The sequence below is a fragment of the Sciurus vulgaris genome (assembly GCF_902686455.1).
Source record: "Sciurus vulgaris genome assembly, chromosome: 2".
NCBI classification, from domain to species: domain Eukaryota; kingdom Metazoa; phylum Chordata; class Mammalia; order Rodentia; family Sciuridae; genus Sciurus; species Sciurus vulgaris.
Window position 1 is genome coordinate 30,892,884 of NC_136462.1, and position 25,928 is coordinate 30,918,811.

Genomic DNA, 25,928 nt, shown 5'->3' on the forward strand with positions numbered 1-25,928 from the left:
CGTGGGAGATCAGATTGACATATACCATTCTTGATTTTCTTGAAGACAACACTTTCTAGAAAACCCAAATTAGCCATAAGGATATGTTATAACTTGCTATAAATATTGGACCTATTAAAGCACATGAAGGAAGAAAAAAATTTTCTTTGGAATATTATCATACATTTCCCCACTCCGAAAGATAAAATGAATTGTTTATTATTTTCTAATACCTTACTCCTTACTCTCCCTTTCCCATTCCCTCCAGTTTCCACAAAACAGAAAGGTGAAGATTTTGAGCTTTCTTATTCCACTTAGGAAACCCGCACTCTCAGGTAGACAAGGGAATGAATACACAAGTAAGCCAGGAATGTGGCTCAATGATAGAGCACTCACCTAGCATGGGCGAGGCCTTGGGTTCAATCCCGGACACCAACACTACCAACAACAAAACAACCTGATGTATGAATTCATAGAGCAAAACTTCTTACCTGTAATATTTAGGATCATCTCTATCATCATCATAGTCTTCTAAAAATTCTTTTAGTCGTTTAGCCTCTTTAGCCTTTGCAGAAATGAAAAACAAAGCCTGTAAGTCATTCACATTATCCATTTGCCCTTTCTTTGGAACCCATTTTTATCTTATCCCCACTACTTGAACTTTATAATTCTTACGTACTTCATGTGTTAAGTGTAAATCACATTTCTTCTTTTATCTATAAAACAACTCAGCTTTATGATTTATCTATGAAACAAAAACTGAAAACAACACATAGTATGTAACAATATCTTCTGTGAATATAATCTTCAATTGTTAAAAGTAATTATTCACCAATGAAACCTGGGCACACTAGGAAATAGAAGTTATCAAATTTATTAATCAGAAAAATACTTTAAATTTAAATTTATTTTGTCCATAGTTGATGCTGTTTGTAATGAAAATCAAGATTTAAATTTCATGTTCACGTACCTTATGCCTACCTAAAACTAAATTTTCCCACCCTATATATGAATACACAACCACTATAACTCCATATCACGTTCAACCACAAGACTGGGATCCTAGTTAGAATAAATTATATCCCATTTATGTACAAGTCAAAATACTTTCTACTGTCATGTATATCTATTAAGAACAAATTTTCAAAAATGAGATTATACTCTTAAAAAAACCTTCCCAACTAACTTTAAACTGATGGAACCATGACATTACATGAAATCACTTATTTTTGGAATTTCCAGTTTAAGCACTATTATAACAATCACCTCTAGTTATTTAAAATATACTTTTTCTCCATATTTCTATTATCTGTAGTAACTATTAAATCAACAACTCATATCTATATACAAAGCAGACAATGGTTTCTGACACATTTCATCTAGTCCAAATTTATCTCTCTTTAAAGATTTCCACAATATAATCATATGTACATGAAAAGCCCTCCTTGCAGGAAGAATTAGTATTCTGTGCTTCCAAACACTGTGAAGGAATCTTTAACACACCTCAAACATGCCCCTTACAATAGTTTCCTTATACATTAATGCTACTAATTTCAAAATTAGGATCATTAATAATTCCTACATGACACTACATAGAAACAAGGTGGAATACACTCAAATTTGTCAAATGAACCAAAGGAGCGAGTCTGCTGGCAATAGCAATTGACAGTGTTTACATCTATCTTTAATTACTACCGAATGGGTACACAGGAAGGCTCATCAGGTAATACCAAAATATAAACACAGTTTACTACTCATGAGAAGATGGGGGGAAACCTATTACAAGAATGTGAGCAAGTAAATGCTTGTATAACTGGATTTTCTTAATGCTCATAAATAAAAATAACTCACAGGAAATGTTTTGTCTAGCAAAGCTTTAGATTAGCCTATAAGGAGCAGAATCATTACAAATTTAATCTACAATGCTTCTGATTAGTTTCTTCACCTAATTAATTCTCTCATATACTACTCTTCCTAGTTTCTAGAATGAAAAAGAAACTCCAAAATGAGAGTTTTAATTCCTTTTGTTGCAGTACTAGGAACTGAACCCAGGGACACACAACCAATGCCCTTGATTCCCAGCCTTTTAATTTTTAACCTAATTTTTAAAAATTAAAATGAGTAAGTCTGACATTGGATCTAACATCTGGAAAAGCCAGATTAACTATGTACTTGCTGCATGCACCCTTTACATTACTTACAAAAACTCCCTCTGTTTCATGTGCAAAAGCTATTTGGAGAAGATTCCTAACTTCAGTGAAGTTTTGGATAAATAATCTCCAAACTAGAGATAAAGAAAATTCCATATTCTGGCAAAGACAGAACACATGGAACATACCACAAAAGCAAATACTATGATACAATAATCTTTTCATCAGTTTACTTAATAACTATGCCAATTGCATAGTTTGCAAATGGCAAAATTCATTTTATGGTCATGTTGTTAAAGAACAATATGTAGTCATAAGGAAAAACTGTTATCAGTATATCGTAACTGCTATGATATACAAAAACAATACTTTGAATTTATTAAAACAATTCACCAAATTATTTGCTTTATCCAAATGCAATATGCCAACTCAACAATTTTGTGGATTAACACCAAAAAAAGTTCACACATTATATTATGATAGATTTACTTAAATATCATGCAGATACAATTTTATGGGCAGCAAAAATTAAAAAAAAAAAAAAAAAAAGATCCATGTAGTCAAAATGTCTCAAGGTTGCTTGAAATACACAAAAATTAAAAACTATGAAGTTTATACACTTCAATTATAAAATTAACTTCTAGTTAACAGTAAGAATTAATCTGGTTCTTATCTAACACTAACTTTTTTAATGTTTTTGTATTTTTCAACAACTTTATTTATTTTATATGGTGCTGAGGATTGAACCCAGTGCCTCGCAACGTGCTAGGCAAGTGCTCTACCACCCAGCTACAATTGCAACCCCAAAATCACTTATTTTTAACCTAGATAGAATCTTACCATTTCTCTTCTTCTTTCTTCTTCTCTTTCAGCCTCTTTCTCATATTCCCGGGTTTTCTTCCGTTCTCTGATTTCCCAATTCTTAAGACGCTAAAAAACAAATTTTCAAACCTTAAACACTTATACAAAGGATTCCACAATGACAAGCATACAAAATGTAACACACTTAAAAAATTAAAACACAAGTTATGAGTAAAAATGCATTAAACTTGCAGAAATGATTTTAAAGGATTGTGTATATGCGTGCATATGTGAGCATGATAGTGCACACCTTTAATCCCAGATACTCAGGAACCTAAGGCAGGATAACTACCAGTTCAAGAAGCTATCTCAAAATAAAATTTCTTAAAAAGCACTGGAGATGTTGCACTCACCTAGCTTACATGAAGCCCTCTTTGACCCCCAGTAACCAACCAACCAACACACACACACACACACACACACACACACACAGAGGAATTAAAGCATTTCCTTAATTTACCTCTTGATAAGCAGCTTCTTTCTCTCTGAGTTTTCTTTCAAGTTTTCTTCGTTCATAAGCATCTTCCTCATCCTCTTCTCGGTCTCGTTTCTTGTCTTTCTCTCTTTCCCGCTCCCGTTCCCTTTCTCGTTCTCTCTCGCGCTCCCGTTCTCTCTCTCTCTCTCGTTCTCGCTCTCTCTCTCTTTCCCGCTCTCGTTCCCTTTCACGATCTCTGCTCTTTTCTCTATATAAATGAAAGATTTTTTGAAAAATCTGTCAGTCTAACTTAGTTTTAAGGATTAAGAACAACATATATTATAAACCAACATACAAACTCTCCAGTCAGAATTTAGTATTTGATTTCTGCAGAATTTTGAACTTCTCTATACTCACAGGAAAGACACATACTAGACACTAGGGGAGTATTACTGTGGTATAAGAAAAAGGATGAAAAAAGGGTGGGGAGAGCAGGGCAGAGAGCCATAGACAAATTCCAGCCCCAATTTCTGAACTGCATTCTACAATGAAAGTTAATGCTTATTTGTATGTCAAAAAACAAATACATAAAACCTAGATATGAAAACACAGGAGACTAGAGCTGGGGTTGTGGCTCAGAGACAGCTACTTTCCTAGCACATGTAAGGCACTGGGTTCGATCTTTAGCATCACATAAAAATAAAATAAAGGTATTCTCTCCATCTAAAACTACAAAAATTAAAAAATTAAAAAATAAACTCAGGAGACTGAAAAATGACTAATTATGGCACATCATAGTATATAATAGGAAAAAAAAAAAAAAAACATTGTTCAATCCAAACACATGGACTAATGAACATATTAAAAAGTTAATTTATTCTGAACTACTGCTCAAGTAATATGGTACTAACAACCATGAAGAGAATTTTGCCACACTGCATAGATTAAAAAAACATAAACACTGACATGCATTTAAAGACGTCATATAATAATCCTAGGGCTAGAGCTGTAGCTCAGTGTTACAGCGCTTCCCCAGCATGTGTGAGGCACTGGGTTTGATTTTCAGCACTGTATATAAACAAATAAAATAAAGGTCCATTGACAATTATTAAAAAAAAAAATTAATAATAATCCTACATGACAAAAATAACACGTAGAATATGATGCCAGTAATAAAATTATATCTATGTACATATCTGCCACAAATTTCTTTTAAAAATCCTTTGACAGCTACATTAGAAAAGAAAAGGAGGAAATTTAATATCAACTACAGATTGTGAGCACATGGTGAAACAACCAAAGTGTACCTCTTTCTATCTACAATAAGGTAGAAAACTGACACTTATGTGCATTTCAAAACTAGGGTGAAAAAGAACAAGAGCTTTCTCTTCCTTCTGCTTTCTCCTTGCTTCCTTTGTAAATTTTTGTTCTAATCCCTATGAAGAATGAGATTACTCATCAATTGAATTCAAATTACAAAAAAATTTTAAATGAAAAGCAAGTATCTCCAAAAGGTGGAATTACTAGGAGCCAAAAAGGTAAGCTGTGGCAGTCTGGGGGGATCCAAATAAAAACACATACCAGAACAAAAGAAGTGATACTACAGCAATCTTTTCAATATACAGGACTTCAATAAAAGGACAACTTGAAAAGCTGCTCACCCAAGGAGGTAATAGGAAATTATGTCTGCCCAGAAAAGTGTAAACAGTTGATATATTCTGGATATCTGTAAAAATAGGCTTCATGGAGGAATTAATCACACAGTAGAAATTGTTACTTTCATCAATGTTTCCACGTGTGTAGAAAGCATGCTTCCTGGCTAGGAAAATTCTCTCCATTTATAAAAGCAAATGGTAGTAGGGAGGACTAATGTGTACTTCCACTAAATCCATCAACAACAATAACTTCTATAAAGCCTTACCTTGATCGACTCCGATCCTTATTACGATCTGAGCTCCTTTCCCGATCCCGGTCCCGATCTCTCTCTCGATCCCGATCACGATCTCTCTCCTTTGTCCGGTCACGGTCCCTATCCCGTTCTCGTTCCCGCTCCCGTTCTTTCTCCTTTTCTCGTTCACGTTCTCTTTCCCTTTCTCGTTCCCGTTCTCGCCTTTCTCGTTCCCTTTCACGCTCCCTCTCTCTTTCTCTCCGTTCTTTCTCAATTTCCTGTCTTTCTTTTTCCTTTTTGCCTTTCTCTTCTTCCAGTTTCTAGAAACCAATAAAAGTACTTTTAGAGTTAACTCTGCAGCTCCGGTTTTCAGGATTTTCCCGGCGCAATGCCCATTATTAGGAACAAAACATCAAACCACTGGTACTTTAATATTAAATATCTGTGGTTTTTACTTGACAAATTAAACTGAAGCAATCACAAGACTACTTTTTCGTGCAAAACCATATTCTCTACACAGACCAGGAATCTCCAATCTTGGATGCTGGGAGATTGTGTCAAGTGTGGCTGTCCACTCAAAGACTATGTAATACTAAAATGACCATGATGAATGTGGAGGTTCTTCATAATTTCAAGAAATACAGTCACTTGACTAAAACTTAATTATAATTATGCCCATTATGAATCTCTGTAAATCAATATAACTACTGATACTAATTAAAAATAAAGACTTCCCATTATCTAAAGGTTACTGGTTGAAGACTTTAAAGGGAAGGCAGAGGAGAGTCAAGTCACTGTTATGTAACCAATATTCTGCCCTCTGGTTTGCCCACCCTCCAAAACAAACACACCTTGAATTCAGTCAAGATCAGCCTTCTTATCTATGGAAATCTTTACTCCCACCATTACAAGATGGACAGCCCACCAAATACAAAAACTTTGAAAATCACTCCAAGCAAAAATGTACATTATTGAAATATTTTCACTTAATACATGTAAAAGCAATATACTTATGCTATTATGCCTGTAAGACAATAAAAATATATTTACAATGATAAATCCATCCTGGAAGGAATGATTGTGTATTAACTTACAGATGTTGTGCTAGGACATGGATCGCCAACACTGGATTAACCTTGCCTACAAGCTATGTTTCTGGGAGGAAGAGCAAGTACATGGTTCACAAATAAACCAAATAACAAAGTCAGACCAAGTTTTGTACCCTGAAATATTACCCGTGTACCACAAGGTTTCTATATAAACTCAGAATAAAAGAAAAAAACCCAAACAGGTAAAACAAAACAAACCAAAACACATTTATCCCTTTGGTTCCATGTTTAGTTTCACCAAAATGAAATTTAAACTGCAACAATAAAATGTGCATTTTTCTTTTCTCAGTCATGTAAAGCATTTAAAACAACTTTAAAAGCAGTCTTACCTGTGAGATACTCTTTTTCCTCTTCTCATGGATCAGAGAACTGATAGAGGATTATGAAAGAAAAGCTAATGTATGAGACATCAATATATTCAGCTACCATGCCCGACTAAATCAAAGCAGAGTGCAGGCACAGCCAGGACTGAATACATTGAAATTACAAAGGAAAGAGATAAGAAATGGTAGAAAGAAAGACAGAAACTGAAAGCTATTAAGGGGGAAAAATCTCATTTCTGAAACAGTTCTAATGAAAGATAAAAACTTAAGATTGTAAAATCAGGCTAGACTACATAAAACTTACCTCAATGTCATACACTTATAAAGAAATTTATTTTCTGAGATTGTAGATACTTACAGATTATTTTAGCTGTTCCAATATTAATTTCTACTGTACAACTGCTCAATTTTGTACTATGGCTCATTCACTATGCTACGTACTCTATAACATAATTTGTTTCAAAACTCATTTCAAAAATCTGGTTCTACATTAATGAAAATGAGGGAATCTAGTTCATACTAAATGTTTTGCTAAAAAGTTATTTATATATGCTATATATGTGAGTATGTATATGCACATAAGCAGATATATATAGCATATATATGAGAATATTTTTAAAGACTGGAGAAAAAAGAAATGAGGTGTGTCTTAAAAAATGTAATAAAGAAAAAGAAAAAGAGGAAAAGACAGATTTTTAAAAATCAAAAATCTTACCTTATTCTCTCTTCAGACTCATCCGTGCTGTAAATGGACGCCCCCTGCCACGCTGATACCCTGACAGTCCGTGGTTATTTAATAAACTCATATCAAAACATGCAAAGGTTCACTGAGCTCATTTCTTGTTATTGGAGTTTCAAATACCCTCTTTAACCATACCACCGCCAATGAAAACTACTTTTGTTTTGTTTTGATTTTTTTTAATATTTAAAACATTTTGGAAATTCAAAACATTCCACCCATTGAAATAATAGTAAGGCAATGAAATGCCTAAAGGTTCTTAAATTCTGAAGCAAATATCTTTTGAATTTTTTTCAAACTTCGTTTCCTCATAATTTACTAATAACACAACAAGGTTTGACAAATAAAAACAAAAAGGGGGTAAACCACACACACAACTGTATACCATTTTTAAGCTTACTCAGCCCTGAATTTGAGTATTGAACCTAAACGAAAGTATTCCTATAAAATGAACTCCCATAGATCACCATTTGACTCAAATTTGGGGAGAATTACATTTGTGCTTTCAGACACATTAAATGCCTGAAAAAGCACTGTGTAGGTGGGCTATGGCTGGGCTTCTGGACATTAAGTGTTCAGCAACACTGATTCATTGGCATTGTCAACTTGGGATATGGAAAGCAATGAGAAAAAAAATCAAATTGAACTGAGACAAAATGAACACTTAACATTTCACTGAGTTAAAGATCTCTCAGACTATGAGCAAGAACCAGTAACATCCTATTACCTCTACCTTCAAAATACATTTCATGCAGTTATGCATTTCACCATCCATAAGCATCACCTTTAACACCAGCGAACATTCCCAGATGCACTGTCATTGAGAGAAGCTTTAAATAGGCAAAACTCGTGAGTGGGATTTACTAGACACAAATACCCATTTCCAAGCCAGTTACCCCTTTGCATATTTTTCTGAGGGGGCATCCATAAATATAATAAAAAACAGAAGCTCATACTTACATCCTATTCCTTGTTACTTTCCAAGCTGAGAGTTTCATCTTGCATTAGTCACCATATGATCTCTATCATAATGGTGGGGGTCAATGAATAGATTAGCTTTATGGGAATTTACAGTTCTTCCATGCATCTAAAATTTGGTAAGTCTGGTAACCACTGACCTACTTTTAAAAATCTCCCCCACTCAACTAAACTCTATACAAAGATAAACCTTAAATTTTAATCTCAGCCCTAAAGAAAAGGTTTTCCTAAGATTAAGTTAAAAATGTCCCCAGAAATATACTACACTATATGTATCCTTGACTATATGTCCCCTTGACTCTAGTTTAAATCTGACCTTGATGTTCATGTTGAAATCTAAAAATTAACTTTTATTCATATTAAAGTGAAATGAATGCAGAGTAGTCAGTAAATGAAAAAACTAAGCACAGTATGTCAAGGACCACTTTAATATGGTACTAGTCTTCTGTTTCTTTGTTTTTACCTAACTATCAATTAAACCTATAAAAAGCATTTAAAAATATATTCTAATGTAAGGTTGATTTTCTTGTCTGTTTGCTTTGGATTCTGTAAAAAGTCTAGATTGGTATCAAGTGAAAAAACAAGAATACTACCTTGTGTGTGTCTCTGAATTTGCTGATCTCTCGCGATATCAGGTCTCTTTTGTCTTCTTCCATTTCAATAGCATTTATATCCTCCTAAAAGACAAGGGGAACAGAAGGTAATGAATAAAGATTAATCCATATCAACAAAAAAAGTTAAAGGTTAGACATTTTGTATAAGCCTTAACAAAATATGTCTAAATGAACAAAAATACCTAATGCAACAAATCTAACATTATAAAGTTAAATAATGAAAATATCAGTCAGGAATTAACTCAGGCAGTTAGCAAGAAACATAAGTATTGTCAAATTCTAAGATTTAAACGAACCTTGGTGATGAGTGGATAAGGGATCAGTGGGGCCACCGGAAATCTGCGGAAAATCTGCGGAAAAACCCACAAAGATTTTTTAAAAAGTGTTCACATTACTGTGCAACTGAATGCCCGATACATTTAGACAAATAATACAGTACTTTTGATATTTTCTTCATTTCATTTCACTTCACAGTAAAAAAAAAATTTCATTCTCTTTCAATCCCTATCACTCTTCTCCCTCCAACAACCACAAACATTGAATGAGGGTTTATAAATTGGGTGTGGTGCTGCACACCTACAATTCCAGCTACTTGGGAGGTTAAGGAGGAAGGATCTCAAGTTTAAGGGTAGCCTGGACAATTTAATGACTGTCTCAAAATAAAAAATGAAAATGGCTGGGGATATATTAGTGGTACAGTAATAGGTTCTATCCACAGTACCAAAAAAGAAAGAAAGAAAGAAAAGAGAAAAAAGAGGATATCATAGTAGCAGAGCTTCCTCTCTGATCTCCTGTAAAGTATAAGGAACACTACAGTACAAGAAACAATCATACAATGAAAATTCCTATAAATCCTGCCTTTAGGCAAGATTCTGTCCTCCCAACCCATACCAAATTTGTCCTTTCCATTAATCAAGGAAGAAGAAAACATTCTATAGACCTCAACCATCCTAAATACCTAATTAATTCTACCAATTACCATTCCCAATAAACTACCTCAACTGGACATGTTTTAATAAACAAACAAAAAATATGCTGAATAATAAACACATATCTGGCCAAGAAGAAAAGTGAAGATAGGCCAGTATCTTACATAAGCAATCCCAATGACACAGGAGGCTGAGCCAGGAGGACTGCAAGTTTGAGGCCAGCCTCAGCAATTTAGGGAATCCCTAAGCAACTTAGCCAACACCCTGTCTCAAAAAATGAAACAATACAGGCACAGTGGCACATAGCTATAATCCAGTGATTCAGAAGGCTAAGGCAGGAGGATCACAAGTTCAAAGACAGCCTCCGCAATTTAGTCAGGCCCTAAGCAACTCGGTGAGACCCTGTCTCTAAGTAGAATACAAAAAAAGGTTGGGGGTGTAGCTCACTGATTGAGTGCCCCTGGGTTTAATCCACTATACAAAAAAAAAGTGAAGATGGTCAAAGAAAGCATTAAAATCCGAAATAACATAAACTGAAAATATTCCTTGATAACTGATCATAGTACATACCTTTTATACTACTTTTCATGGTATATACAATCCATGCATATAAAATACTTCTAATAGTTTTAAAGGACACTGTCCATAATTTCTCTAAGTTTACTCAAAAGAACTTAGTATGAGCAAGTCACACATGTTCTTTTAACCTGGAGATTGCTATAAATCCTATTCTATTTGCCCTCAAAAGTTAAAATGCCATGTATAAGAGCAACACCATAAAAACAAATTGTAGGAATGACTACACATTGTCTGGACACATACGTCCTCCTTCTTTTCCTTCTTCTTCTTCCTTGGGTGAGAGTCAGACTCCTGTGATGGGGCATTTAGCTCACTGGAATATTCACGTATTAAAACTTCAATGGCCCCTTTAATCATCTGATCTCTTCTCTTTGTTTCTTCATCTAAGGCTTCTTCATCATCATTAGTGACAGTTTCAGGTCTGGCATTCTTGAGAAACAAGAAAAATTCGTATGAAAAGTCAAACAAAAAATGATAATCATCCTGAGTGTTAACAAGTATGTTTTCTCCAAAACATCTCCACAGTCCTATTAAACATAAGAGTTGGTTTTACTGGTAGCTACACATGTCAAATAAGAAAAAGCATGAAAAGTTAAACAAAAAACACCAAATAGCAATATACACCAAAATGAATGCAACAGAGAAGCTAGAGGCTAAAATGATGACTTCTTCCTCCTATTCTTCTATAATGTTTGTAATGCAAAAAATTCCACTTATAATAACCATTTACAGTAAGGAATCAAGTTTACAAACTGAGCCTTCATCCATGACTTGTAGATGCAATGTTATAAAAATTAAGAATTCATGTAATGTTTCTCACAAGTAATCTAACTGATTATTTCTTAGACTCTATTCATAATTATTTAAGAGAAAAGTTCTGATTGTTATCTCTGTCTCTGGGAAAAAAATTTACTGCCTTCTAATACACTATTATTCTTAGTATATCTTGGTATTAAGTTCCCTGGTTATGGACCTAATTCAGCTAAAACCTCAATTTACAGGCTGATCTCAAAACTTTGGATAATTTCCAGGTACTCTCTTCTCAACTCAAAACTTGTAAAGGGGTAAAAGTATTAAAAAGCAGCAAGGCAAACATAAAAGAGTATATGTACAAAAACTTCTCTTATAATTAAAACATATATCCTTATTATTTATCAATTTACTTGGTGAATATATACCATGCAATCTTTCACATACATACCAGAATCATGCTCTTTTGCATACATAACTGGCTCTTCATCACAATACATACAATTCTACCGAAGGTGAGTTTCCCACCTTATGGTTATATAACAATATAACCCAGCAGCAAATTCATAACTCCACCACTGTTTCCAATAGACATATTCAAAAAGCATTTATTTCTTATATCAGTTGGTCAAACAAATACTCATTCAGAGCATAGTGTGTAAAAGACAAACATGGCAAAAATTCAAAAATTTAAAAATAATTTTACCCTCACATATCTACAACTCTAGAGTAAGAACTGGTTTATAAAACTGACATCTTCAATACAACCTATTATGTGGTATAATAAAATTACCCACTGTAAGCTTCTTACTTTCTCAAACTTGCCTCTTCATCCATTAATCTTATAGCCCACTTTCTACTTGGCATCTTTGATAAAGATGCTTTACATATGCCTGCAAATTAAACTATTAAAATTTACCAACGATAAAGTAAACTGAAATTGTGGAAATGTGTTCCTTTATTTTTAATCAATTATATATAACAAAAAGGTCTTTAACTTATACACTTGTCACTAACACCAGTTCTTGCCCTGTTTCTCCCACGGTTTATGAAAATAAATCCACCCCAATGAAGTGGCACTGAAACCTTGTCTTGAGACACACATGGCCATTTCTATGCAAACTCTTTGCTTTTCACACCTGATTTCTCCATTATCAAAATATGCTCACTTAGAAAGCACCCCATATACTGTTAGCATATTCTCTACATTCTGTTTTTTTTGAGTGGTCTCCACACCTTTTTAAGTATAGGAATAAAAAAGGCATTACAAATCAAAAGCCCTGCTCATACAAAAATTTTTAGTCCATATACTGAGTATCACCTCCACTATTAAACAAAATTCAAATATTTGGCTATTTTACCCAAATTATGAAACAGTCATTTGGAATACACTAATTCATTCAACACTCAAATGGCTAATCATCCTTCAATCAACTCATTAATGATGGTTTATTAGCCCAAATCTCTAAACTAATTGTTAATGTGAGAAAAACAAAAATAATCTAACACAAAAAAGTGGAAGTTATTTTTTGGTTGGAGACCATTCAATAGACTGGCAAGTTTCACCTACAGTCCTACCTGTGCCACCTCAATCATAAATGGTTTCCTGATTCCCACTTTCTTCTTCTACTTCATCAATTAGAAAAGCATACAGGTAAAAATAAATGGGAGCAAATGGAGCAAGGTGGCACATGCCTGTAATCCCAGTGACTATGGAGGTTGAGGTAGGAGGATTTTAAATGAGGTCAGCCCCAGCAACTTAGACATTGTCTCAAAGTAAAAAATAAAAAGACTATACTCCCAGAGATTCAGAATGCTAAGGCAGGAGATTACCAAATTCAAGGGCAGCCTCAGCAACTTAACAAGGTCAAGACCCTATCTCAAAATTTTAAAAAGCTGGAGATATATATAACTCAGTGTGAAAGTACCTTTGGATTCAATCCCCAGTACAAAAACAAACAAATACAAATCAAAGACTGGGGATGTTGAAGACGTAGCTCAAAGGTAAAGTGCCCCTGAGTTCAATCTCCAAAATCAAAAAAATACAAAAAAGACTGGGGAGCAAAGAAGAGAACAGTTTCACAGTAGAAAAGATTTACAGATACTAACTGATTATCTGGGATGTTTACATGGCCCACCTTTTTGACATTTTTAAGAGAAATGAAAGTGTCAAATAGCTCTTCAAGGCTCACTCTTTTCACACTGACTTCTACTGTCTGAAGTAAGAATATCTCTGCAAATTTAGTCAAATGTGCAGTTCTGCAAAAGATATGAAGATGTTCTAGAGCACCTTTCAAACAACTGCCAGAGTTCACTGGGCGGGGGGGCGTTTTACTGGGGATTTAACTGCAGGGTGTTTGACCGCTGAGTCACATTCCCCAGTCTTATATTTTATTTACAGACAGGGTCTCACTGAGTTGCTTAGGGCCTCACTTTTGCTGAGATTGTGTAGTTAACAACCACAATTTGTCACTTTTAAACAGATATACCTACTTCTATGCTTTTATTGTTGGATATCCAAAAAGAAACAGGATACGGACTGAACAGAACAGCACGGTTAGCTCAAATTACTACCTTTACTAAAGGTCAATAAGAAATTGAAAGGTAAATGAGGCAGAGGGGTACATGCCTGTTATCCCAACTGTGGTAGCAGTCTGGGTAACATAGCAAGACTCAAAAAACAAATAAGAGCTAGGGATGTAGGTCAGTGATAAAGTGCCTCTGAGCTCCAGATTAACACACACAAACATACATAGGTAACTTGGAAAGGAGGAAAAGACACTGCATCTACAAATCGAAACGAAAATTTTCAAATTGTATGACAAGACATCTTACACCAGTACATTAAAATTCCAGGTCAGAAAAAATATCTTGCTCTTCTGAACTCGTAATTATTTTTAGTCAATGAAAACTATAGAACTAGGCTGCGGATGCAGCTCAATGGAATGGTACTTGACTAGCATGTTCAAGGCACTGGGTTAAATATGTATAGGGAGAACTATGTAACTAATTGTTTTCTCTCTTCTGCCACAGATTTTCTGATGAAAAATCCTGAATGAAGTAACACAAGGTTCTCAATGTCTCATTCTCCTATCATCTAAGTGACTGCAATCTAAATCTTTTCGAATAATCAACAATAAAGGAAAAAGAACAAGCAGCCACTCATATTTTGTCTTGACACTCATGGCAAATCTGTAGTCTACTCCACTATAAAGTTATATTAGGATATTTGAAAAACTTTATATTATACAGAATTGTTCATTTTTTTGATCACATCCTATATTGTTGAGTAAAATGATACTCCAGGAAAAAATATCATTTGCCCTGTTATTTCAAGTAGTCCAGGGCAATATGCAATCTACATTCAGGGTTGGGAATGTGGCTCAATGGTAGAGCACTTGCCTAGCATGTGTGAGGCACTGGGTTCAATTTTCAGCACCACATACAAAAATATAAAATAACGGTATTGTGTCCATCTACATCAACAACAACAAAAAAAAGTTTTAAAAAGTACACATTTAATGGTTGGAAAAATAAAATGCATAAATGACATCTGAGTTTTATTTCAATTTCATCTGGAAAAAAATGTACTTTGTGGGTTTTTTTTTTTTTTTGCAAGGGAGAGAGGATATGAGATTAAACCTGGTGCACACCACTGAACTGTATCACCTGTCCCTTTTTTATTTAAATATTTTTTTAGTTGTCAGTAGACCTTTATTTTTATTTATTTATTTATTTGTATGTGGTTCTGAGAATCAAACCCAGTGCCTCATACATGCGAGGCAAGTCCTCTTCCATGGAGTAACACCACCAGCCCTCACCTGTCCTTTTCTACTTTTTATTTTCAGGCAGGATCTTACAAAGTTGCTGAAGCTGGTCTCAAACTTGCCATCCTTGTCTCACCTTCCCAAGTCTTTGGGTTACAGGCATGAGTCAACACACCCAGCTTGTTGTTTGCTATTTTTATTGAAGGTGACTTCAATTTCATTCTTGAAGAAAAATATAAACATATTTCAAGTGTCAACACTATGGCTAATGGTGATTACCAAAAAAGTTACATAACTGTGCATTCCTTATTTATCTATATAATAAATGACTTAATTTTCAAGTTTTCAGCATACCATTTTCAAATATTACAAACTGAAGCACCTCACAAATCATGATTAGTCAATAAAACTGAGTTTTGGGACTGGGTTTGTAGCTCAGTGGTAGAGCACTTGCCTAGCATGTGAGAGGCACTGGGTTCGATACTCAGCACCACATATAAATAAATGAATAAAATAAAGGTATATCAATATCTAAAAAACTATAAGGAATTAGAAAAAACTCAAGACATTAAATTCCTACTCTTTTTAAATAAGAATTCAGTTATCAGAGTAAGGAAAATCTGAGGATTGTTGCAGATAACTGTTTTAAGGCTTTAGTGACATGACAGGCAATACTGCTGATATGAGATATGATTTATTCTAGAGAAATTGTACTTTATTATTTATTTATAAAGCTAAGTGAGGACAGTATAACTATCAGGTGGGCAATATAACTGCAACTGTTATTCAATAAAGATTCATCCCATTCTATGAGAGTTAACTTATTGCCCTTTTTTATTTAAAATCAGATGTGAGGAGGGAAAGGATATAAGAAAAAGACAAGAGTACTACAGGCTATGTGAGACAGAGCTATACAATACATACTACAAAGAAGACTGACATACAACAGTTAAACCTACTTTATATGGAAAAAGAGAACTTAATTCTTCTTGAAACTAAGGTAGATGAAAGCTATATGAATCAAGAGTCATGTTAACTCAGAGTGCTTCCACTTGTAGTATTTGAAAACAGGCAACACAGAACTGAGAAGTTAGGGATGGGTTTCATACAATAAGCAACAGTTTGAAATAACTATTTATTAGAAATTAAGACCACAGTGCCAGGCATAGCAGTTTATGCCTGTAATCCCAGCAATTTGGGAGGTGGAGATAGGAGGATCTCAAGTTGAGGCCAGACTCAGCAACAAAGTGAGACCATCAGCAATTTAGCAAATCTTGTTTCAATATTAACAATTGTAAATAAATGAAATAAAATAAAAAGAAGAGGGGTATAGCTTCGTGGTAAAGCATTCCTGGGTTTAATCTTCATGCCAAAAGGAAGGAAAGAAAGAATTAAAGGCTATATTAGAACAGGTGAAACTAAATGCACAGAAATCAGTGAATGTATTGATAAAAGTCCAAGGTAAGACAAGGCTAACCAGGATTACCATTAAGTGGGAAAAAAAGCTGTTTTGTGTTTTATAATTTGCTTCGCTTTTTCATTTTTTCTTTTTAATTCATCCCATGAATGAATGTTAAAAAAAAGAAAAAAAAAAAAAAACATGACTGGGGTTACCTCTACTCAGAGGTAGAGCATTTGCCTAAAATGTGTGAAGCATGGGGTTTAATTATCAGCACCAAATATAAATAAATAAATAAAGGTCCACTGACAAATAAATAAAAGAATATATGTTTTTAAGATGGAAAGGTCCATTAGCAACTTAAATTTTTTAAAAAATGGAGAGAAAGCAAGAAGGATTTCCATCTTGAAAGGTAATGATAGTTTTGAGATCAAAGGGTTATTTGAGTTCTTTATTTGTTGAAAGGAAGATAATAGCAGATCTTTTTTTCTTTAAATACTGTTATAGTTGTCAATGGATCTTTATTTTACTTAGTTATATGCAGTGCTGAGAATCAAACCCAGTGCCTCACACATGCTAGGCAAGCGAAAAGGGCTAGGTTGTGGTTCAGTGGTAGAGCACTTGCCTAGCATGTGTGACGTGCTGGGTTCGATTCTCAGCACCACATAAAAATAAATAAATAGAGGTTCATCAACAACTAATAAAAGTATTTAAAAATTTTTTTTAAAAATCAGTTCAGCCCAATGTGTCAAAAAGGAACTAGGAAGGGATAAAGAGGTACTATGTATTCAAGTTTAAGATATGTTTTGCTTTATTAAGCAGAAGTAATAATACATAAAACAACATCTAAAAATTTACTTGAGCTTAAGATCACCTGAATAAAGAAACCCAACTAGGTAATAAAACTTATTTTCATATATTTTAGAATTTTTGTATTTCTAAAATAGAGGGCAACTAATAAAAATTATGCAAGCTGATGTGTTCAGGGGATAGCTCAGTTGGTAGAGTCCTTGCCTTGCAAGCACAGGGCCCTGGGTTCGATCCCTAGCACCAGAAAAAAAAGGAAGAAGAAAAAAAAAAAAAAAAAAAACACTTATGCAAGCTGAAATACATTTTATACTTATTTACAAAGCTGTCTAATGAATTATCTGTTAGGAATAGTCTGTACCAGTGTTTTCTCTGGCAAATTAAACTTACCCCCTCCCTTACTACCTTCATCCCAACCTCGAAGAAGCAAACCAACATCCATCCACTCACTGTGGGTAGATAAAAGAAATAAAATAACAACAAACTATAAAAATTTCTCTTGCATTTAAGCCAGAAGAACACACAATGACAATAATCTTGTGAATCCACATATCAGATTCCTTTAAAATGGTAAGTATTCACACTGAAATAGCATAGCTGGCCTAGAAATGTTTACAATGTAGAAAACATACCCCATTAGAAGCTTTCTTCTTTGCTTTCCATTCATCCAGTTGTGCTTTTGTCTTTGCATCAACTTTAACAAGTAGCTTCTTCTCTCCAATCTGCAGGTCATGCAATAATCTGAGTGCACGGAGAGTAGACTCTGGCTCCTTATACTCACAGAATCCAAAAGCTAGCGATAGGTATAAAGAGTTAATGATACATCAATCATTATGAAAAACAAAATTTCATGAAGAATGAAAATCATCAGAGATCAAATGTTACAATATAAGGATGAATTAAATTCATCACTCCACCTCTGTCCTTCAATTTCTTTTCATAACCACTTTGGTTTTAGCATCCTCAAACACCAACAGAAAATAGGAGAGGGGGGAAAAAAAAAAAACAGGAGAAACTAAGAAAAACTCACATTAGGCAAAACAGTATTTATTGGCTGCTGTGATAAAATATTTAGCAAAGTCATTGAATTTCAAAATTAAACTGATTATTAACTATTTCATTAATCATTCCATCCAGACATTCTAATGGCAACAAATAAGCAATAACAAACTGCTTGAACCTAAGCAAAGTACTTTTCAATTCTGACAGGTTAAAATTACAAAAGTACTGAACTTTCATGTTCAGTATTTGTTTTTAACACATCTATTTCATCCTATAGGCAATATCTCTATCAATGTCTTTAAATAAAGATGTTAAAACAAACCAGGAAGGGCTGGGGTTATGGCTCAGTGGTAATGTGCTCGCCTCGCCTGGCATGGGTGAGGCACTGGGTTCGAACCTCGGCATGACGTAAAAATAAATAAATAAAATAAAGGCATTGTGTCTATCTACAACTTAAAAATAATTTTTTAAATAAATAAAACAAATCAGGCAACCCAAAACAGAAAACAAATTATTCTAAATACATAAACAAATAATGCCCTAACTACAAAACAGGCACTATTCTCAATGATATTAAAGCACCAAATTTAGCCATACATTTTTAGTGTGATTTAACTTACAGACAAAAACTGGCCAAAAATGAGTAACTTTCAAAAATCACAATGTTGATGAGTATTGATAATATTTTAGTCTGAACTATTATATGCATAATGTGAGGTAAAACAAATTAGTGATTAATGAATAATCTATTGCCTCCAGTGTCCTTGAAATTCAGGATTCTCAATGTGAAAGAAAAAAGGTGAATGACAGAAGAGATTTAATAAAAATTTTTCATTCCAGAATTTAAATAAATGTACACTAGAAACACCTAAAAGCAAAACCAAACCAATTACAATGAGTACATCTATTACTCAAGATTGTGATTTTCAAAATAACTTTTCACTGAAAGGAATCAAAGCTCCTTAAAGAAGCAGATGATTCCAAGCCTGGAGCAGAAAAACTATCAGAAGAATCAGTTGTGAACATCATGTCACATCAGATAATAGGGAAATTACAAAGGCAATGAGGGTCAAAACAAAACTGCTGGAGATATTCAACTTACAGCAGTAACTTAAGTCAATTTAAGCTTTAAAGTAATAATAACTACAATGAATCCACACTAAATACAGTAACAAATATTTTTTAATCCTTAGGTTCAAAAATTATCTTTCAAAAAGTCAGAGGGCTGGGATTGTGGCTCAGTGGTAGAGCTCTTGCTTGGCATGTGTGAGGCCCTGGGTTCAATCCTCAGCACCTCATATACATAAGTAAATAAAATAAAGGTCCACTGACAAATAAAAAAATATTAAAAAAAAAAGTCAGAACCTGGCAGAGTAGTGCATGCCTGTAATCCCAGCAGTTTGGGAGGCTGAGACAGGAGGACTGTGAGTTAAAAGCCAGCCTCAACAAAAGCGAGGCGCTAAGCAACTCAGTGAGACCTGTCTCTAAATAAAATCCAAGAGGGCTAGGGATGTGGCTCAGAAGTTAAATGTTCCTAAATTCAACCCTGGTACCCCTCCCCACAAAAAAAGTCAGTCAAAGCTAAACAATGCTAAGTACATGAGTTTAATCTCTTCAGAAATAAAGAGTCAAACTCATTTATCCTTTCCTCGATAAAGTATACCTCTTCTCAGCTACTCAAGAGGCTTGAGGCAGGAAGATCATAAATTCACATTCAATGCCAGTCCAGGCAATTTATTGAGATCATCTCAAAATAAGAAATAAAAAGGACTGGGTACATGTAGCTAACTGACACAATGCCCCTGGGTTTCAATTCCTAGTACCTCCCAAAACACACACACACACACACACACACACACACACACACCTCTAGTAGCTAGAGAAGGAATTTCCTAGAAGTACTGTAATAATAAATGAAGACTTATTCTTCAATGAAGATTAACTTCTTCAATACAAATGACTACATTCTGAAACCCCCCCTAATGAAAAACTCAACCTAAATCATGATAACCAACTCCTACTATTATGAAACAAAGAAGACAGGCAGCATGGCACAAGTCTGTAATCCCAGGTAGTTGAGAGGCTGAGGTGGGAGGATCACAAGGTCAAGGGTAGCCTAAGCAACTTAGTGAAACCCAGAGTCTCAAAAAAACAAAACACGTTACAGATGTACCACAGTGGTCAAGCAGCCTGGGTTCCATCTCTATTACCACAAAACAAAAACAAGGCACAACTGCAAAGCAGCTTACAGAAAACACAAGAGGAAAGATTCACAGCAAATATACTAAAGCTTCAATAGGAAAAAAAATAAAAAAAAGCTTCAATAGGAAAAACAGATCTTAATATAAATGCTACTAGGAAATGACAAATGACCCAGTTTCCACAACAAAGAAATTAAAAGGAAGGGCTGGGGATAAAGCTCAGTTGGTAGAGTGCTCGCCTTGCAAGCACAAGGCCCGGGGTTCAATCCCCAGCACTACCCTAAATAAATAAATAAATAAATAATAAAAGGGAAAAAGGAAAATAAGAGGAAAGGTTAACTTAAAACATGAAGAGGGCTGGGGTTGTAACTCAGTGGTAGAGCACTTGCTTTGCACATGGAGGGCACTGGGTTTGATCCTCAGCACCACATAAAAATAAAGATATTGTGTCCATCTATAACTAAAAAATAAACAAAAAAAAAAAATGAAGAAACACAGCCAAGTGATAACTGCCTGTAATTCCAATTACTTGGGAAGCTAAACCTGGAGGATCACAAGTTGAGGCCAGCCCACCAACTTAGCTAGACCCCTATATCAAAATAAAAAATAGTAAGGACTGGGGATGAAGTTCAGTGGCAAAGCAGCCCTTGGTTCAATCCCCATTACATAAAAAATCTTTTAAATGTTTAAAAATCAAGAGACACTTAAAACCAAATACCAACTGAACACAATGTATAGACTTCATATAGATCCTGAATCAAATAAACATTTCAAAAACTGACATTTTATAGAAATAAAAATTTGCATACTGACTTGTATCTAATGATATTAAGAAAAAGTCACTATTTTGATATCTTATAATCCTATATAGGATATTAAAAAAATTTTTAAAAAAACCTCACATTTTCCTGTACTGCATTTAAAAAAACAAAAAACAAAAAAAACCCACAAAGGAAGGAAGGAAGGAAGGATCTCATCTGTCAGGGATATAAACTAAAACAAAGATAAAATTAGCTGGGTGCGTGATAGTGTAAGCCTGTAATCCCAATGGTTAGGGAGGCTGAGGAAGGAGTATCAAAGTTCAAAAAAACCATCCTCAGCAAAAAAAAAAAAAAAATAGGAATGTGGCTAAGTAGTTTAAAAACCCCTGAGTTCAATCCTTGGTACCAAAAGTAATACAAAGAGATGAATAGAACAGGGTACTGATGAAACACAACACATTAATAATAAGTGATGAATACGTAGGAGTTTATCACACTATTCTAATTTTGTTATATATTAATTTTTCCATATTAAAGTTTTTAGAAGATATATTATCAGAGCTGAGGGTGTGGCTCAGTGGTAGATGCTTGCCCAGCAGTGCTGTGGGCCCTGAGTTCCATCCACAGCCACCAGAAAAAGAAAATTATCTAACAGTTGTTTCAACAGACAAATCTAAAAATCACATTTTGTTTGCAGGAGTAACAGGTCACATTTGATCATCTTTTTTCCTACTCTTCTCCTAAGTTCCAATTTTTCCATCTTGATTACGTCCTGCTTTCACAGAAAGGACTTAAGCATAAAAAACTAGTAAGTCGGAGTAATGTTTCCAAAACATTTAAGAAGTTTTATTAAAAATGATAAAATACAGAAACAAATCTGAGTAGTTTTTTAAAAATACTTTTTAGATGTTGACAGACCTTTAATTTATTCATTTATTTTTATGTGGTGCTAAGAATCAAACCCATGGCCTCACACATGCTAGGCAAGCGCTCTGCCACTGAGCCACAACCCCAGCCCAAGTCTGAGTAATTTTAATCATTTCCTCTTCTACCTCCTTGCTGTCCCCACTTCTCCACCCTTTAATCTCAACTCTCAGCTAATATCTTCTCAACTGCTTTTTAATCTATTCTAGTAAGAAAAAAGACAATGAGAATAAAACATGCAAAGGGATTTATACAAACAGGTAAAAAACAATCTCAACAAATAAGGACAACATGACCCACCTTGAAGTTTTCCAGAAGCACCTTGTACTCTCTTCCAGCTCAAAACCAAACCACATTTCTTAAAAAGAAAAATAAAAATTAAGTTTAATGAAAATAATAGAACAATTATATTCTCATGGGGGAGGGGGAGCAAAAACATAAATAAGATCATACCAGCAATTAAGTCTGTTGAAATTCTCTCAATTCCCACAAATTTATATGAAATGCAAAACAAATCATTTTAAGAATATAAATTCTTCTTAACAAAATTCCCTTCCCTATCTTTTCATAAATTAGATTTATAGCATGACTTATACTACAAAAAATATATACAAAAACTCAAGTGCCTAATATGATTAAGTGTACTTAAATTCAAGTAAACCTGAGGCCACTGTGTTTTAAAACTATATATTATAGGGCTGGGCATGTAGCTCAGTGGTAGAGCATCTGTATACCACATGTGAGGCACTGTGTCTGAACCCTACCATCACAGAAACAACCAACCAACCCTCTATTTTATATCTAACAATGAGGGAAGAAAATGCTTGATATGGTTTACAAAATAATGTGGGACATAAATTATTAAATACAATGAGATTTTAACTGTGAAAAAATTGTTTTCTTTTTATAAAATGATTGGAAATATCCCATGGACTGGAGGTATAGCTCAGTGGTAGATATGCATGCTATAACACGGAAGGATCTGGGTTCAATTGTCAATACCCCCTCAAAAAAAAAAAAAAAAAAAATCCAAAATGCTAAGTGAAAGGTTATGTGAAGGATGGGACATAATTTTATTTTGAAAATAAACAAAATTTTCTAACATTTTTTCTAAATATTAAAAAAAAACCCAGAAGGTTTTTTAAAAAAAGGCTAGTTGTAGAAAATAAAGACTGCTGGTCAAAGTTGAAAGGATATGTATAATTTCATACCTCCCTTCAGAGGAAATATTAAAATGATAGTCAAGGAATATAAAAGACAGAAGAAACCCACAAGTTCTAATGGATGGGGAAAAGAGTAGCCATCCAGACTACCAAAAAAAAAAAAGAATGCAAATGGTTGCGTGGTAACTTATTTAGTACAATAAGGAAGTCTATACCTTCATATGTCTACAGAGGCAGATTCTAAGGGCAAAGATAAGACTAATTCATTCTAGAAAGACAAGTGAATCCAGATGGGAGTAAGAAGTATAGTACAGAATGAAGAATGAGGCTCAATTTAAAAAGGGGCTTGCCTAACTTTATGAATATGAATGAAATAATCAGAGCCTAATAGTTCAGTCTGTAGTGTTAATGTCTGAAGAATAAACAGAACAGGCTTGGGGTATGGAGTACCAGATAAAACAGAAGACCTGGATGAGATATAGTGAGTAAAAGGGAAGGAAGGAAAGGCATTTATAAGAAATGGCTGAACCCAGCACTTCACCCCCAACCTTATATAAGCAGCCAATTAGTAGGCATAGAAAAATTTTCTAGAGAACCCAACTAGCCCCAAAGAAAAGACCTCCACATAATAGCATTCAAATCCTCTGGCTGCTTGCTAAATTACCCCATGTTTGGGAAAAGCCTCATTTTTTAAACCAAACTTAAGCACACAACATTCTTTTAATTCATTAACTTTTAAATATGAACAGATATCCCAGACATGGTGGCATGCACCTGTACTCACAGCTATTCAGAAGGCTGAGGCAGGAGGATCATGAATGAGGACAGCCTTGGCAACGTAGCGAGACCCTATCTCAAAATAAAAAATAAAAAAGGGCTGGGGATGTAGCTCAGTAGTAGAGCACCCCTGGGTTCAATAGCCAGTACCAAAAAATCCCCAAAAAAACAAAAACAAAAAAATAGAGGGATCTGGCAGAAAGGTCTTTAGAAAAGAAGGGAAATTAATATTACTTGATATATTTTAACAATTGAAGAAAAAAGGCAGGTGTAAGCTAGAAATGATGGGGAATTCTAAATTTCTAATAAATGGATAGAAATCATAAACAAAAGAATAACAATTAACAACTCCAAGAGAGCAATGAAAATGCAATCATGGTACAAGACTATTTACCAACCATCATAACACTGATTAATGACTTCACTAAACTTAAACACTTATATTAGGAAAGTGGGGAATGAGACTGAGGCCTTATGCAAGCTAAGCTTTCTCTACCAAAAGAAAAAAAAACAAGTCAACAAATAATTAATAAAATACAAATCAAAACAGGAATGAGATTATCATTTCATATCTATCAGATTTACTAAAAAATTAAAAGTTTAAATGCAAAAAAAAAGTTTAAATATATTTAAATCAGATGTACAAGAATGGAAACTTAAGACACTGTTTGCTTGTATAAATTGGTATGACCAACTATGAGGAAACTCTCTTAAGTATGCTTTAAGACTCAGAAATTTCATTTCTGAGAGAATATGTGACAGAAAATTTTTCACCTGAACCAAGGAAGACATTGTGCCAGTAATAATATAACAAAATATGAAAACAATCCTATGGCTATCAATAGAAATGTAATAATTTATGACTTATTTCTACAGTGAAATAGTATACAGCAGTGAAAAGCAAAATACAGTTGGGTGAAAAAAGCAAATTGTGGAATACAGAATTAAAACATACAAATAATGTGTATTTATAAATCTATAACATGCAATCAAGTAGAAAATATGCCCAGGAATAAAATCCCAAGTTTAGAATAACTGATTACCTCTGGTGAGAAAAAGAAATGGGGGCTGGGGAGATAGCTCAATAGCTCAGTCGTAGAGTGCTTGCCTTGCATGCATAAGGCCCTGGGTTCGATCCCCCAGCATAGCAAAAAAAAAAAAAAAAAAAAAGGAGAGAGAGAGAGAGAAAGAAATGGGAATTGGGGTTTTCACAGTATGTTCTCTTTCTCTGGGAAAAATCTGAAGCTAGAATCATATTATCAAGTTTGACAAAACTGGGTTTTATAGATGAATATTGTCTAAACATTCAATGAAAGGAACACAATTTATAAAATGGAAATGGCTATAAACATTACTTATAAGACAAGAAAAAGATTTAAAAGGATGTTCTTCAAGAAATGGTAAAGAGGGAGTGAGTGTAAGCACTTTCTTTTTCATTATAAAATCATGCAAATTATTCATAAAACAATCTGCATGTATCACCAAAGTGAACTGTTTTAAACTAGACAAAAAATAAATTAAAAAATGACTGCAAAATCTAAAGAACTTATACTTATTTGGAATAAAAACTTCAAGGGGGCTGGAGTTGTGGCTCAGTGGTAGATCACTTGCCTGGCACGCGTCTGATCCTCAGCACCGCATATAAATAAATAAATAAACAAACAAACAAACAAACAAAGGACTCATTGACAACTAAAAAATATTTTTTAAAAAAACTTCAAAAGGGGCTGGGGAGATAGCTCAGCTGGTTGAGTGCTTGCCTTGCAAGCGCAAGGCCCTGAGTTCAATCCCCAGTACCGAAAAAAAAAAAAAA

General features: G+C 34.1%; 1 protein-coding gene across 2 annotated transcripts in view; it reads right to left on the reverse strand.

Moving 5' to 3' along the window:
• RBM25 (RNA binding motif protein 25) overlaps positions 1-25,928 on the reverse strand; it is a 57,241-nt gene that overhangs the window by 14,003 nt on the left and 17,310 nt on the right. For both annotated transcript variants that reach the window (XM_079129753.1, XM_079129752.1), the window contains 9 exons: positions 22,476-22,533; positions 17,920-18,080; positions 10,808-10,993; positions 9,353-9,406; positions 9,036-9,119; positions 5,327-5,613; positions 3,451-3,673; positions 2,970-3,059; positions 471-544 (listed from right to left, as the gene is read on the reverse strand). In XM_079129753.1, the coding sequence (XP_078985879.1) occupies positions 471-544; positions 2,970-3,059; positions 3,451-3,673; positions 5,327-5,613; positions 9,036-9,119; positions 9,353-9,406; positions 10,808-10,993; positions 17,920-18,080; positions 22,476-22,533 (1,217 nt within the window). The remainder of the gene's footprint in view (positions 1-470; positions 545-2,969; positions 3,060-3,450; positions 3,674-5,326; positions 5,614-9,035; positions 9,120-9,352; positions 9,407-10,807; positions 10,994-17,919; positions 18,081-22,475; positions 22,534-25,928) is intronic.